At 39.7% G+C, this 14,963-nt stretch overlaps 2 protein-coding genes across 2 annotated transcripts in view; both read left to right on the top strand.

Annotated features, from left to right (window-relative positions):
* Positions 1-2,649: 2,649 nt before the first annotated feature.
* On the top strand, positions 2,650-3,210 carry LOC135478257 (uncharacterized). The gene has a single exon (XM_064758531.1). The coding sequence runs from the start codon at positions 2,650-2,652 to the stop codon at positions 3,208-3,210; it is 561 nt and encodes a 186-aa protein (XP_064614601.1).
* A 5,894-nt stretch (positions 3,211-9,104) lies between these two features.
* Positions 9,105-14,963, top strand: part of LOC135478256 (integrin alpha pat-2-like) — a 54,833-nt gene continuing 48,974 nt past the window's right edge. Inside the window, exon 1 of the mRNA XM_064758530.1 lies at positions 9,105-9,954. Coding sequence (XP_064614600.1) covers positions 9,473-9,954 — 482 coding nt within the window. The 5' untranslated portion in view covers positions 9,105-9,472. The remainder of the gene's footprint in view (positions 9,955-14,963) is intronic.

Genomic DNA, 14,963 nt, shown 5'->3' with positions numbered 1-14,963 from the left:
CAGTGCAAATTGGCTATACAGACTTTCAAGACAACAAAATGGTGGAGTTTGGAAGTACTACAGTTAGCCTCGAAACTGAGCTTAGGTGTTGGCCAAGCCCTGTAACATGCTACATTATGGTTATGTATGTGTGGTCGTGATATAGCCTAGACAAAAACATTCACATAAATATATACAAGGGCTCTTGAACAATGATAAGAATGGTGATTATAAATCAACAATCAGGTTCAATATGTCACCATATAGAACATGTTGTACAAATCCAATCGTAATGGCGATACAATATAACGGCTTGAGCATCTAATGTCGTCGTGGGGCCTTCGTGGCCTGGGGGTTAGCACGCCAGCGCGGCGCAATGACCCTGGAGCCCGTCACCCATCGGGTCGCTGTGAGTTCTGCCGGCTTCCTCTACGTGAGAAGGTTCTCCAGCAACCTGCGGATGGTCGTTTAATTCCTTAAGGCTCTGTCCGGTTTCTTCCCACCATAATGCTGGCCGAGGTCGTATAAGTGAAATGTTCTTGACTACGGCGTAAAACACCAATGAAATAAATGAATAAATCTAATGTCGTCGCCTAAAAGTTTACCGGGGGTGGGGATAGGGGAGAGAATGGGGTCGTAACTGCTTGCAAATGCTTGCGTTCCATTCATTATAAGACTCGTGATGTGTTGGTTAAACACTAGCCTCGGCCAAGGAATTATGGGTTTTCACCCGCTTCCACAGTTGTCGGACAGTAACCGTTCAATAGCATGATCTTCAGTGTGTACTTTAGTTTAAGTGATCTTACATGAAATTCGTCAGAGATCACTTAACGTCCGGAACTACTATACTCATTAGTACTTTATAGACACAGGAAAGTTGATCAGTTTTCGAGAGAATGTTCATATGAATGTATGGCGTTCATTTAAACATTGATCAGACAAATTATCAAGTTGCATGCAGTTGTTAAGACATTTGTATGTAATATGTTTCGCCTTTTTTAAGCGTAGTAAAAAGTGAACAGTCAACCAATAATAAACTGAAAACTGAATTTTCTTCATGAAAACCACCACTATAGTGTAGGCTACTTATTTAGCATAAATGTGAAGCGGGAGAAAAAGGGAGATAACTTTAACTAACAACAGCACAAGCAAGTTAACGACATTTTGGGGTTACTGAGCTTTAAAGGCAGGGAAAACATAAAAATTATATGAAGTTCAGATGAAAGAGTGCGAAAAGATTAATCAGATTATCAGATTAAAGTCATGTGTTTGGATGTAAACAACAAATTTACATTCAAATAAATTTATTACACATGCATCACCGCTATATTTAGAACATTATGAAGCAGAGGCCAAATTGTGGTCCCAAATACCCACCATACAAAAAATATTTTCAAAGTACCCTATTTTCCTGAAAGAAGAAAATTTTTAAAAAATATTAAAGATCAGATATGCAAACAAGGTTTCAGGCTCTTTCATCTGATTTTGGCATCATTTTTAGGCTTTCTTCTCCTTTAACTAAAACGACTATAGCCGAATTTAAAACAGGTAATGTGCGCTATTCCATGCGATTGTAACACTGAACAGATCACATAGTCTGCACCCATTACATTCCAAACTGATACTGCTAATCCCATCTTGTGAATGCGCATGCTGACCTCCTGTCAGCCACATGCGGATGGTCGTGGATTTCCTTCGGGTCTGCCCGATTTCCTATCACCATAATACTGGCCGCCGTCGTATGAGTGAAATATTCTTGAGTACGGCGTAAACACGGTATCAAATAAATAAATAAATCTTGTGAATCCAACAATAAGTTAATATGTAATTGTATAATTTGTCTAGTTTTACAATTACCGCAACACTGGTTGTAAATAAAAAAACCTTACCTACATAGACAACAATTATAATAGGGGCCGAAGCATATAAATCCACACACGCTCAATCTTAAGGTGATTTAACATTACAAAGTGATTTTGAATATTGGAAAAATTTCCGTAAAACCAAAATTTAGTACATATATATGCATTTTGTTATACCACTCAATTGCCACTTAATTCTGAACAACCAATTCGTACGAGAAAAAAATCCGGACTATACCACATAGATGCTCCTTCACCAAGTTGTCATAGAAACTGTATCTCCGCCCCTCATGTACATTCTCGTCTCTTCATGTATACCATTGACCATATGTAATCATCAATTTTTTTTTCTGTTTGAAAGGTCTCAGAAGTTGCACGCCCCAGAAATGATGTGAACATTATCGTGGTGGATATGTTGATATAAGTTACGCCCATGGACGGTGCCACGCGAATGGTGGCCAGATGTCTACATCTTGTACTTATACCACTAGGCGATGAAATTTCCATTCCACCAAAGGCCTTTTCTGTAGGTGTGAAGTTTGAAATCCCTATTTTCATGCAAAATTGACGGATTGCTTGTGAATGTAAGAAAAGGTTTGATCATTCTGAAAATGTTTATAGAATCTTGTGAAAATGTCCTAGAAAAATATTTGACGCAGACCATCAAGATTTTTACACCAGATATATACCAGGGAATCGAGACTCGTTTAAAAGTTGAAGACTTTTTTTACTAGATATACATGCATGTTAGGCAATCATTATTATTTCACCAGATATATACCAGAAAACCAAAGCTCCTACGCCGGATATGTACCAGAAAACCAAAGCTCCTACACCAGATATATACCAGAAAACCAAAGCTCCTACACCAGATATATACCAGAAAACCAAAGCTCCTACACCAGATATATACCAGAAAACCAAACCTCGTTCATCAGATATATGTCAGAAAACCAAAGCTCCTACACCAGATATATACCAGAAAACCAAAGCTCCTACACCAGATATATACCAGAAAACCAAAGCTCCTACACCCGACATATGCCAGAAAACCAAAGCTCCTACAGCAGATTTATACCAGAAAACCAAAGCTCCTACACTATATATATGCCAGAAAACCAAAGCTCCTACACCAGATATATATCAGAAAACCAAAGCTCCTAAACCAGATATATACCAGAAAACTAAAGCTCCTACACCCGATATATACCAGAAAACCAAATCTCCGACACCAGATATATACCAGAAAACTAAAGCTCCTACACCCGATATATGTCAGAGAACCAAAGTTCCTACCCCAGATATATGTCAGAGAACCAAAGCTCCTACACCAGATATATGCCAGAAAATAGACTATTACACCAGATAATGGGGGAAATGCAGGACTATCGGCAGTTTGCTGCAAGACTCTCCCATGAAGGACCGTTGAGAAATCCAGCATGAGCAAGACTTGAATTCACAGCAATCGGATTAGTGAGATACTTCTGTATCACTGTGTTGTGCTAGCACGTTAATAACTCGGACAAGAAGACCCCAAGTATCCCTATTAGGTGACCTTTTTGATAAAATGTTTCAAGCGTGTTTAGTGGTAGGAAGCTCAAGGACCTTAAACACATTTCTATTCATTAGCAACCCAGGAATTCATAAATTCACCTGATCGGCTTATTAGACAACACAAGAAACAATTTATGTGTTCGCGGGTTATTGCTGACAATAAGCGGTCGGAGACGACCGTTTGGCGTCCTTTAAAGACAAGTTGTCTCCCACCATTATACATTGTGTAAAAGTGTATTGGTCATATGTGGTAAAGTCCTTCAGTAGCTTGTCAAATGTCGGTGGTTTACTCAAATCACTCCAGCCATTACTCCATATTTGCTGACATCTTGTAAGTTAAAAACCCTTCAGCTAAATAATTTAACACTCAAGAAACAATACCCCTAACCGCTTGGTCTGCGCCTGCGTATAGCCGGGCTCATTAAGGAGGAGCTTCTTTTCGATTAGTTTCCCTCACTAACAAATCTGTCAGTTTTTATTAGCGTCTAACAGGCTGATAGGCTAAATCTGTTGGTTATTTTTGGATCAGTATCCCCATGGTTAACTGCAAAGGTCAGCTAGGGTTATTTTTGCGCGGTATGAGGAAGAAAATAAAAACCCAGTTATAACGACCGGTAGCTGAGTCGAGGTCTTCATGAGGTCTTCGTGTTACATACTGCCCAAAGTTCCCTTTAACCTCTGATTGTTGTCAAGGGTTCGAATCCCATCTCGCACTGACTTGGTTTGTAGCTTTATTCCGTGAAGTTTTTCTATAGGGAAGTTTCGAGTTTGTCGTTGAAGGTAAAAAATTTTCTCCTGTATCATGTGACTTGTGAAAAATGTTAAGCAATACCTAGGCCAATGCCTAAGCTCAGATTTAAGGCTAACTGTAGTCTTCCAAGCGCCACCATTTTGTTTAAATGTTGACATTAACTCACTGATCACTAGTCACACCGTGTTCCAGAGGCACAAAAATGACACCTCTTTAATTTGGAAACTTCTCGGGTCCACAAACGTTCTTCTCCTCAGTTTTCTCCATCGCTTTGTGCGAAGTTTTTTTTCAGATGCCCATGTTAGGGTAAATGTTATCCCGCAATACATGCCGACAAAACACGTGTGTTGTATGGACACAAACTTGTCTTCTTTGCAAGAAAAACCTTGTGTCATATTTGAAGAATTCTGTCGTATGTTGAATTAAAACGAGGCCTTGTGTTGAAAGAAATGAACACAAGACGTGTCGGATGTTATTCACAGCACTACAATACTAAGTTGTTTAGTTATATTTATTATTGCATAAATTACCTCATTATGGTTCTCAACACACACGTGTACTTTGAATTTATTTCACACATGTTCGTGATGGGGTAACACGTCTCTGTGTTGAATGAAGACAACAACAAGTTGTTGTATAGCCTACCCAGCGAAATGCAGTGATTGTCTCCCGGTGGCCTCCACCCATAAATCTTACTATCAGTGATAGAAGTGAAAAATTCTGTGTAAGTACGGGGCGTTAAAACAGAGAAATAAATGAAATATGAGATATGAACACGTGTTAAGAGCGAACAAGACGGCAGACAAACTTACCACCCCGATATTTTTCCTTTTATTCATCCCTATACACACCAGTCTCCTTTATAATTTGATAAATCCTTCAAAACAGCCATCAGTGTATCCCATGTCTCAACACAGACATCAGTGTATCCCATGTCTCAACACAGACATCAGTGTATCCCATGTCTCAAAACATCCACCAGTGTATCTCATGTCTCAAAACATCCATCAGTGTATCTCATGTCTCAAAACAGCCATCAGTGTATCCCATGTCTCAACACAGACATCAGTGTATCCCATGTCTCAACACAGACATCAATGTATCTTATGTCTCAACACAGACATCAGTGTATCCCATGTCTCAACACAGACATCAATGTATCTCATGTCTCAGAACACCCACCAGTATATCTCATGTCTCAGAACACCCATCAGTGTATCCTTCAACACAGGCATCAGTGTATCCCATGTCTCAACACAGACATCAGTGTATCCCATGCCTCAGAACACCCACCAGTGTATCTCATGTCACACAGACATCAGTGTATCCCATGTCTCAACACAGACATCAGTGTATCCCATGTCTCAACACAGACATCAGTGTATCCCATGTCTCAACACAGACATCAGTGTATCTCATGTCTCAACACAGACATCAGTGTATCCCATGTCTCAGAACACCCACCAGTATATCTCATGTCTCAGAACACCCATCAGTATATCTCATGTCTCAGAACACTCACCAGTGTATCTCATGTCTCAGAACATCCATCAGTGTATCTCATGTCTCAAAACATCCACCAGTGTATCTCATGTCTCAAAACATCCATCAGTTTATCTCATGTCTCAAGTTTAAGCAAAACAGCCTGGTTTTGCATAATAATCATTTTATAAACTGATTACACTCTTGAAAGGTAAATGCTTAAAATGTCAATATTTTTCGTGTTAAAATGGATACAACACGTTAAATACGCACAATAATTGTGCCTATTTTTTTAAATTCTAATAGTTTTAGTTATAATATTTTCTTAACGTTTTGTACATTGTTAAATTTGTAACACTTTAGAATGAGTTAATCTATCAATATTAACTATATTCCTACCACACCCGCTGCCAAAGTTTGGATTTAACATTATTACCCTTGTAGATACACTTTTTCAGTTTTTGGAGAGACTCAGTACCACTAAAACAATCAATCATGCATCCGAAGCCAATCCACAGGCAATCAAACAGCAGCCCATTAATCTCTTCAGAGTCAGTACCCCCCCCCCCCCGACTCTGAAGACCCGTGACATAGGATGCTAATGTGTAAACATATAGGTCACCCCTTGTGGGGGACAGATGGGGGGAGGGGTAGACGTGAACACCCAGTGGCGTGGGTCTTTGTTTCTCTCACACCATAAGGGCGAATCTTTAGCCAGAGACGCCATCGGGAAACAAACAAGAAAGGAACAGATAAAATTTCGCTTCCACATCAGATCCCGTTAAGAGCGAAGAAATCACGTGCCAAAAGGGCTCTTGAGATGTTATGATTGGATTTTAGGACTCCATTTGTTGATGAAGACGTTTGAATAAATAGCTGCCTTAGTCACACTCTCTGTCTGATAGAGACACGTCGTCCAAGATTGCTACTCTGCCGGACTGTGAAATGGTCGATACAATGTTGTTGTTGCCCATGTGTGGCTGAATGGCTTCAAGCTTCTCTTGAAGGATTTTGCCACAGAATGTGACCGTAAACAGACAAACGAAAGGCATCTATCCAAGGCATCGAAAACTTTGAGTCTGTTTTTTTTAGGAACTTCCTAAAAATGTTGTACTAGCTTGATTACAGAAGGCCCATGTACAGCCTAAACCTTAATCAGTTTATAGTCGTTAACTAATGAAAGCAAATGCGCGACTATTAGAATAAATACATCAATCATTCAACAAATCAAGGACTCAATTAGTCCAAAAATAAATCAATTAGTCCGTCAGTCAACCACTCAGTCTGTCAAGCATGTCATCAATCCATTAAGTAATCAATGAATGGAAACGGAATATGTATAATTCCATCTATATTATATATCTGTGTCCAAATGAAAGCACGGGAAATACGAATGTAAAAACAAGGAAATAATTAGTCGATCTCTACACTGAAAAAATTAATCAGTTATGTTTAACAGAAATTCTGTTGTCTGAGTGATGCTAGAATGTAGTCTGTTAACGTAACACAATATTAAATGATATTCACAATAATATCCCTTGGGTCAAATAGAATTTAACAGAATAATCTGCTGCAATAGCAGAATACATTCTAGCATCTCTCAGAAAACAAACTTTCCGTTAAAAATTAACAGATTAATTTTTTGAGTGTATATGTATACGTATTTCACCAAAAACTATGAATATGGTTCATTGTATAGGTACGTGTATATACTAAATACCCGGTGTATGTTCCGGGTATTTGTCTCCCGAGTTTTTTAACAGGATCTTGGCAGTGTATCGCTGCAGTGATGACACCCCTTCTACCTGTGACAGGACGATCCAGAGACCGCAATATTTACTAAAATATCGTCATGAAGTATACTAAACTAAAAACAAATATGGCGAAGGCACGCCCAGGCGCCGTCCCATCTGGCGCTCACCACAGATGTGAGCATAAACAATTCTGCTGAAAGCATTGTAACAGGTCACGCTGACCAAAATCTCGCATGAGACGATCTGTCTAGTATACATCAGTAGTTTAGATGCCCAAATGTCTCTGCGAAAAAAACTGAGTTACAAAATGTTTCCTTAGTTCCTATGGAAACGGACTCGTATATATGTAATCTCGAATTAAGTTTATGGTCTAGATGTTTAGATAAAAATCTAACTCATATCGTCCACGGATGAGGAAAATGATTTTGTCGCATGATGACGTAAGTGGGTTGTCTCAGGATGACGTAGGTGATGTTGTTCCATGATGACGTCAGAGATTTTGTCCTGCAATATGGGAACCAATTTTGTCCTTAAAATGTGGTTACTGGTTTTCTTCTGTGAATGCCTCAACTGATTTTGTAATGTATTGTACAGTGAATGACTTAGCTGATGTTGTCCTGTCATGTCGCAGTAGATTTTGTCATAATGTCAAAATTGATTTTGTCATATGATGTCGTTACTGATTTTATTCCATGATAAAGCAACGAAATTTTGTCCCATGATGTCATAACTGATTTTCCCATGATATTCTAACTGATTTTGTCCTATAATGCCGTAACCGATTTTTGTACTGTAGTATCGTAACTGATATTGTCCTTTAATATCGTAACTGATATTGTCCTGTAATGTCTTAACTGATATTGTCCTGTAATGTAAAGGCACAAATTCTTTAAAAAAAACTTGTTTTAATTTTTTTAAAATTTAACTACACGCCGAGAGTGAAACAAGTTAATACATACATGCAGATACTTTCTAGCTTAAGAGGAAAATCGATCCCTAAGAACAGAATTGACGATTGTTTCGACAAAACACCTGTTTTAATTTCCGATTTTTCTTCGCGAGTGTCAGAGTACATTTTTTTCTGTAAAAAATATATTTTAAAAATTTGTGTGCTCATTCCCACTACTTGTGTTAATATATTTTCCATTTTCCCGATCCATCACTCTCCATGACCGTGGAATGTCGCTTGTCTTCGATGATGTCGTCGGCTTATTTATAGCAGCGTTCTATTTTGGCGTCTCCCAGATGCTGAATGAAAACACATGGGTGTAAAATTTCTTCCCCAAACTTTGCCTGACCTGGTGTGGATAAGAAGCAGCCGTAGGCGGCCGGCGGGGTCGGGAGATAAAGATCTATGGGGAAAGATAAACCCCTTAGAGAGCCCTGTACCAAAAGCTCGTTTACCATCTCTCTGATTCACTACGCTGACACTTTTTACGGAAACTGCCGAGAGGGACGACGGTCACTGTCCTGTATGACGCATACGCTGTCAAAAAATAGTACACTCTGGATCCCTTGACCCGCCATTTTTTCTCCCATTCAATCGTCGAGAAACAAGGTTGGTTTATGCATGGGTTGCGTCCCTTGACAAAGTATGGCCTTCATTTACAGCAGAGGTGCAATAATAACGCGAACAAATGTGGGACCGCTTTCTCTGGCGAAATCGAGCTGCCAGCCGAGGCCTTACTATACTGCCAGGGGTTAGACGGTAGTAAAGTGAACGGTACGGTAAGGGGCTATAGTTGAGCGAACGTGAGTGAGCTAGGCCTTAGACCTAACTCTCCTCTCCTCACTGTATTTATTTTTAGACAGTTGATAGGCTGTTCGGGACAACCTCGGTTTAAGCTGAATCTCTTAGTTTTTTTCAGTTTTTGTGCTTATGCTATTTTTTTTTAAATATATTTATCGGATTCATTCTACTTTTATAATCTTACTGAGTTGTGATTTTATTGGTCCCCAGTGAAAATTCGTCATCGTTTCGCAAAAATGGATTAACGGAGGAGACCTTGGAATTTTGTAAGTGCAAGGAAAATTTCTTTCTGCTTCTGTGTGTGATCGATTCCTAGAGTTACATCCCGGACAAGACGACTATGGAGGGCACCCGAGCTAATGACCAGCACCCCGGAGAAGGGGCCGTGCTAAGGGGCTGTGGGCATTGCCCCCGCGGCGTATGTACCCTTTGGGGAGCCGGCAATATGAGCCAATACCCCCGAGCTTCTCAATGCAGCAATGGAGCCCCAAATTATTCTATGTCGGCCAAAGTGAATTCACAGTGCTTCCGAAGGATTACTTCAGCAACAAATAGCAAACTTTACCGAAAAGACTGCCGACTGAATTCTAAAAGGACATCCCTTCAATCGGATTCACCATTTTTTATTTTATTTTGCCAGTCCATCTTTCTTCTACGATGTTTAATATACGTATTGCCTTACGTGATTTTAGTAACTTTCCCAGTTCCATCGCGGAATGTTTTAATTTGGATTTGGATACGGCGTTGGTACAGAGTGCGAGAAGCGGGGAGCATGTTCGGATATGCCGTTGCTCTGCACAAATCCTCTCAGGACGAGACCTCGTAAGTCTTTACTTATGTTTATCTACACTAGTTACAACCGCTTTTTCGCCGGTATACGTTATATTGCCGCACATGTTCAAATCACTGCCGCAACCTTTCGGCAAGATGCTATAGGGGGTTCTGCGTTAAGAAACCTGGGGGGAGTGCGGGTTGAGGGACTGTGCCAGAAGGGTAGCTTTTAGGGGGAGGGCTACTGTGGGGTTGTATTAAGACGTATACGTTTACAGAGCACACGCGCTCTCAGGGGGGTGGGTGAGTGGGATGGGGAAGGGGTTGGAGTTACTATGGTACAAGCGAACTAATACGTTTGCCTGGTACAGAAATGCTTGTTCCATGTTGTCTGCGTTATCATACAAATGCATAAGCAGAGAAGGAGAGCGATGCCCAGTATACATGTATGATATGAAAGTATGATATGGTATAAGATTAATTTTTAAAATGTAAAAAATGTCAAATGTAGCATTTTATAAAAAAGCTTGAGAGATAAATGTAGAATTCAATACCTCTCAATGCTATGATTCGATCACGTATCATTTTCACGAAAAAGCTATAGGTAGATGTAATATGTATGTATATCTTGAGAATCTGTGAAGTTCGTATCGATATGAATGTATCGATATTATCTGGAACGTATAAATCATTGGTAAATACGAAATGGTACATTTGAATGTTTTTATGTAATATACGATGATATGAGGGGCCTCAATGAATATGTAATGGTTGGCATAAGTGCTTGATAGTTATCAGCACTGTAAAGTTTAGATCATGAGAGTATCTAATATTTTGCTGTAAACAATTTATATATTTAATAACCTGGGACGTGCCGTGATGAACACTTTCTGGAAGGTTTATACAAAGCAGCTGGTAAAATTTTTAGTGAGGTGAAACAGGCAGCTTCTCTATTAACGGCGTTTAGGTATACAATTCTCCTATGGTCGAGGGTTTCCCCGGGCTCTGGCCGGTTTCCTCCCACCATAATGCTGGCCGCCGTCGTATAAGTGAAATATTCTTGAGTACGGCGTAAAACACCAATCAATGAATAAATAAATACAATACTCCCATATAGTCCTGTACATGTGACGATTCACATATATGTGTATGTATCTTGGGCTGTCTTGATTTTGGGTTTTGTTTGTATGATTGTATTTTACTTCACTTATATGACGGCGACCAGAATTATGGTGGGAGGAAAGCGGCAGAGTCCGGGGCCAAATTGACTGTCTTGAGGTAGACATGTGGAACCTATGTTATTTTATTATTAGTGGTATTTACCTTCGTGAAAAAATCTCCAATGTACAAGTGAAATATCATGTAAACAAACATGAAGGACATATTCCAGATAATTAACAGCAGAGATACGCCCATGTCAGATTTGTTAGACACGATAAACAAACGATGAATAGGGCCTATCATTTGCAGCTGGTGTATACATAGGCAGCCGTATACGGTATGTCTACATGTATGTCTGCCAATTATTAACAACTGATATTCAAACTAATGACTTATGTTTAACAGGACGTTGTTGACATTGTGTACCTGCTATTTACTGTGTTCCGCTGTAAATGTAGCTGAATCAACTTTACTCATATTTCGGGAAGTTTCGTTTCTCACCCACACACGCGGGCTAGAGAGCGAACGGTCTCACGTACGTAAAAGGAGATGTTTTTAACCAGTTGCCATTTTCGCTGGCCAGATGTCTTTCGTAGCTCATGTTTGCCGAGGTGCATGACTAAAATACAAGTCGTATTTAAAAGGTAGAATGAGTAGGGGACGGGGGCCCAGGCATCAAATCGTGGGACAGTAGTTTGGCGAGTAGCTGGCCGGCTTTTCAAAACACCTGTCAACATTCCAACGCACTAATCCAGGCTGTCATACTCACAGGTCAATACTTTGCTCGTCTCGACCACTTTCTCGTCTATTCACGTCAAGACGTGACTTGCAGTGAGACGCGGTTTTCTAGTAATTTCTTGTGACCCTACCCGTTTGTCAGACTTGTTTATTTTTTTCAGCTTGCTAGGCAAATAAATCGGTCGTTTCAAAAATAACTGGAGAGCGTGGTTTTGAGAGAAGTCACATTGTGAATAGCTAAGTTAAAGACATTGCGTCAAGACAAATGTTGACAATAGCAGGGATTGTTATAGGATAAACGATTTAATAAAATAAGTTGAAAACTGAAAACTTAAGAAATGTATGCATTAAAATCATATCTATATACTCCTAGGGCGAAAGAAACAGTTTTTCGAAATTGTGATGGTACTTTAGGAACAGAAAAGCTACTTGTATTTACAAGGAAAAACAGAAAAATGCGTTACCTGTACACTTGAATTAGAAAGTGTGGTTATTTTCAAGACTAATTTGAAATTTAAAAAATGAATTACAGAAATATGAAAACGTTGCAATGCAGAGGACAGTTGTTTCAACCTGTACTGGTACGTTTACCTCAAATGAGTTACTCAATGTCTACTTGTCATCTCTATATATGTGCAGGAAAAAATAGAATTATATTCCAAATTTTTTCTCAGTTTTCAGTACATTATATTTACTGCTGATGTGGGGGCGGAGGGGCCAATAATGGGAAAGGGACAATAGAAATGAGATTCTGTCCTGGATTACCGGCCAACATCAGCATGTATATACTGCTCAGTTTTCAAATAATGGACATTAAGTGTTGTAACAAATATTACTGACACACACGTATGACATCATGGATGAATACATAGAGAAAATCTGGACATTTTACCAATGCTTAAAGACATCCGCTAACTTTGAAAGTCCAACATTCAGGATATGTGCTGTGACTGGACATGTTGAAATGTATATTCAAGGGAAAACTCGAACTCGGTACAGGAATACCTTATGTATATGTATATGTGAGCTGTATGTTCATCTGCACGTCATGAGTACAAGAAGAGTCTAAGGTATTTGGAGAATTAAAGGAAAAGACCGAGAATTGTTAGTGTGTCACATGCGGGACTAACTGCAGTCATTGAATAGGTGGGCTATTTTGTAATTAACTGCACAAGGGGGTAATTCTGTGACCTATATATTCAGTTTGGTCCACGTACCGAGCAGCAAATGGCCACTGGGATTAATTGTGGCGACGTGAATTAGGTCACTCTAACACACTTTTCCGTGTTGGGTTACGTCGTAAAATTGGGATTAACTGGAACTGGCAAACCTGATGGGTTGATGGGTTGATGGGTTGCTGGTTTAACGGGACTTGACCGAGAGGCGATATACTAATACCATTCAGCCAATTTCAGCGTTATCTTTCTTGTTGGCTGAAATATTGCAAAGTAATGGCTAATCTCTTGTTTCTACCTACCCCGAAAGTCTTAAAAACGTGTTTCCTTCTTGGCGTTTTTAACCAGTTTTGCTTGATTCTGATTTAGGAGCAGCCTCTTGAACTGGCGTTCTGTGAGGTTACAGGTCACAACTGAAGTGCAACTGTCACTCATGCGTGTATAAACACTATACAAAGCTTTAAATTTTGTATTAAGAGACGGTTAATCAGGGTGCCTAGGATTGGGGGTTACTTTAGATTTAACTAGAATCCGGGTGTCCGAAATACCCCCATCCCCCAACATTTTCAAAAATGAAAGCAAGAAAACAAAGAAAACCTTAAGAGAATTGACAACACGTGATGATGCTTAGCTTGGCTTTATAACGACTGTTTCGGTTGTCATTTTTGATGTGTATTGATTCCACTACTGGTACGTCCAATCTGAATGAAGAATTTATCAGGAGATGCTAAAGTGTAAATGAAAATTCCATTCTTGCATTAAGTACCTGAAAATGAAAATATTTACCTGATTGCCATTAAACTTAAGCATGCACCAGTTCATATTATAGGCAAGATGTATGGTAAAGTTCATCGAAATCGTCACAGTATTTTGGGAGGAGATATATGAACAAACTTGTGTCAACAGACAGACGGACAGACAGATGTTGAAAGTCGGAGAGGGGTTGGGTACAATTAGGGACAAGTCAGCATAGAGAGGGCTACTATCTGATATAGAGATTGCTGCGGATGGTCGTGGGTTTTTCTCTGTCCGGTTTCCTCCTGCTATAATGCTGGCCCCCGTCTTATAAGTGAAATGCTCTTGAGCACGGCGTAACCAATCAAATAAACAAGTCAATTAATCAAATTGGTAGTACCCCAGATCTAGTTAACGACAAGTCAGCATATTGAGCGCTACTAACCCTGACGTCAGTTACAATGGTGCCACTTTAGATCTGGTTGGTGACAAGTCATTATAGGGGGCGATGCCAGATCTGGCATCATTGACAATGGCGCCACCTTAAATATGATTCAGGGCAAATCAATATGGGGGCGAGGAGTTGATACTAGCTCTTATGTTAATGACTGATCTTAGCGACATTGATGTTGGCTCAGATCTAGAAAGCGACAATTCAGTATATGGAGCACTGCTAGATAGTACTTAAGTGAGACTTGTGCAACTTCAAATCTAGTTAGCCACAAGTCAATGTATGCAGCTCTACCAAACACGGCTGTAGTAACATTAGTGTTCCTTGGGAACCTGTTATCGACAAGTTAACATATATAGGGTTGCTCTATATGACTTTAGTGAGATTGGATATTCACCCAGCCTTTACCCAGATCTCAGGAAAGTATTGGTTACTTTGCCGGCCATGTTGGAGAACGTTGTGACCGGCTGACATGTCAGCAACATTCCACTCACGTTAATTGTCTAAAGTACGTCATACAAACGCTCGCATGCGCTTAGATCTGCGACGTACTTCAGTCGAAAAGCTGGGTCACTCAGGAATGAAGTAATTGTCCGAAGTGGAGATCAGCCCTGATGAGAACATCGGAGAATTGTTTGCAGTCGTGATACGAGGCTCAGTGTGTCAGAGAATGCGGACTGAGTCTCATGAAGAAAGGTTTGAGAAGCTGGATCGCAGTAATGGGCATGAGTGTTCCAGACGATTTATTTATTTATTTGTTTGCTTTTTTGTATTTTTGATTTACGTTTAATGCCTTTTAT

This window comes from Liolophura sinensis, chromosome 11 (genome assembly GCF_032854445.1).
Source record: "Liolophura sinensis isolate JHLJ2023 chromosome 11, CUHK_Ljap_v2, whole genome shotgun sequence".
Classification (NCBI taxonomy): Eukaryota; Metazoa; Mollusca; class Polyplacophora; order Chitonida; family Chitonidae; genus Liolophura; species Liolophura sinensis.
Note: the sequence above shows the minus strand (reverse complement) of the source record. Positions and strands in the feature narration are given on the sequence as shown.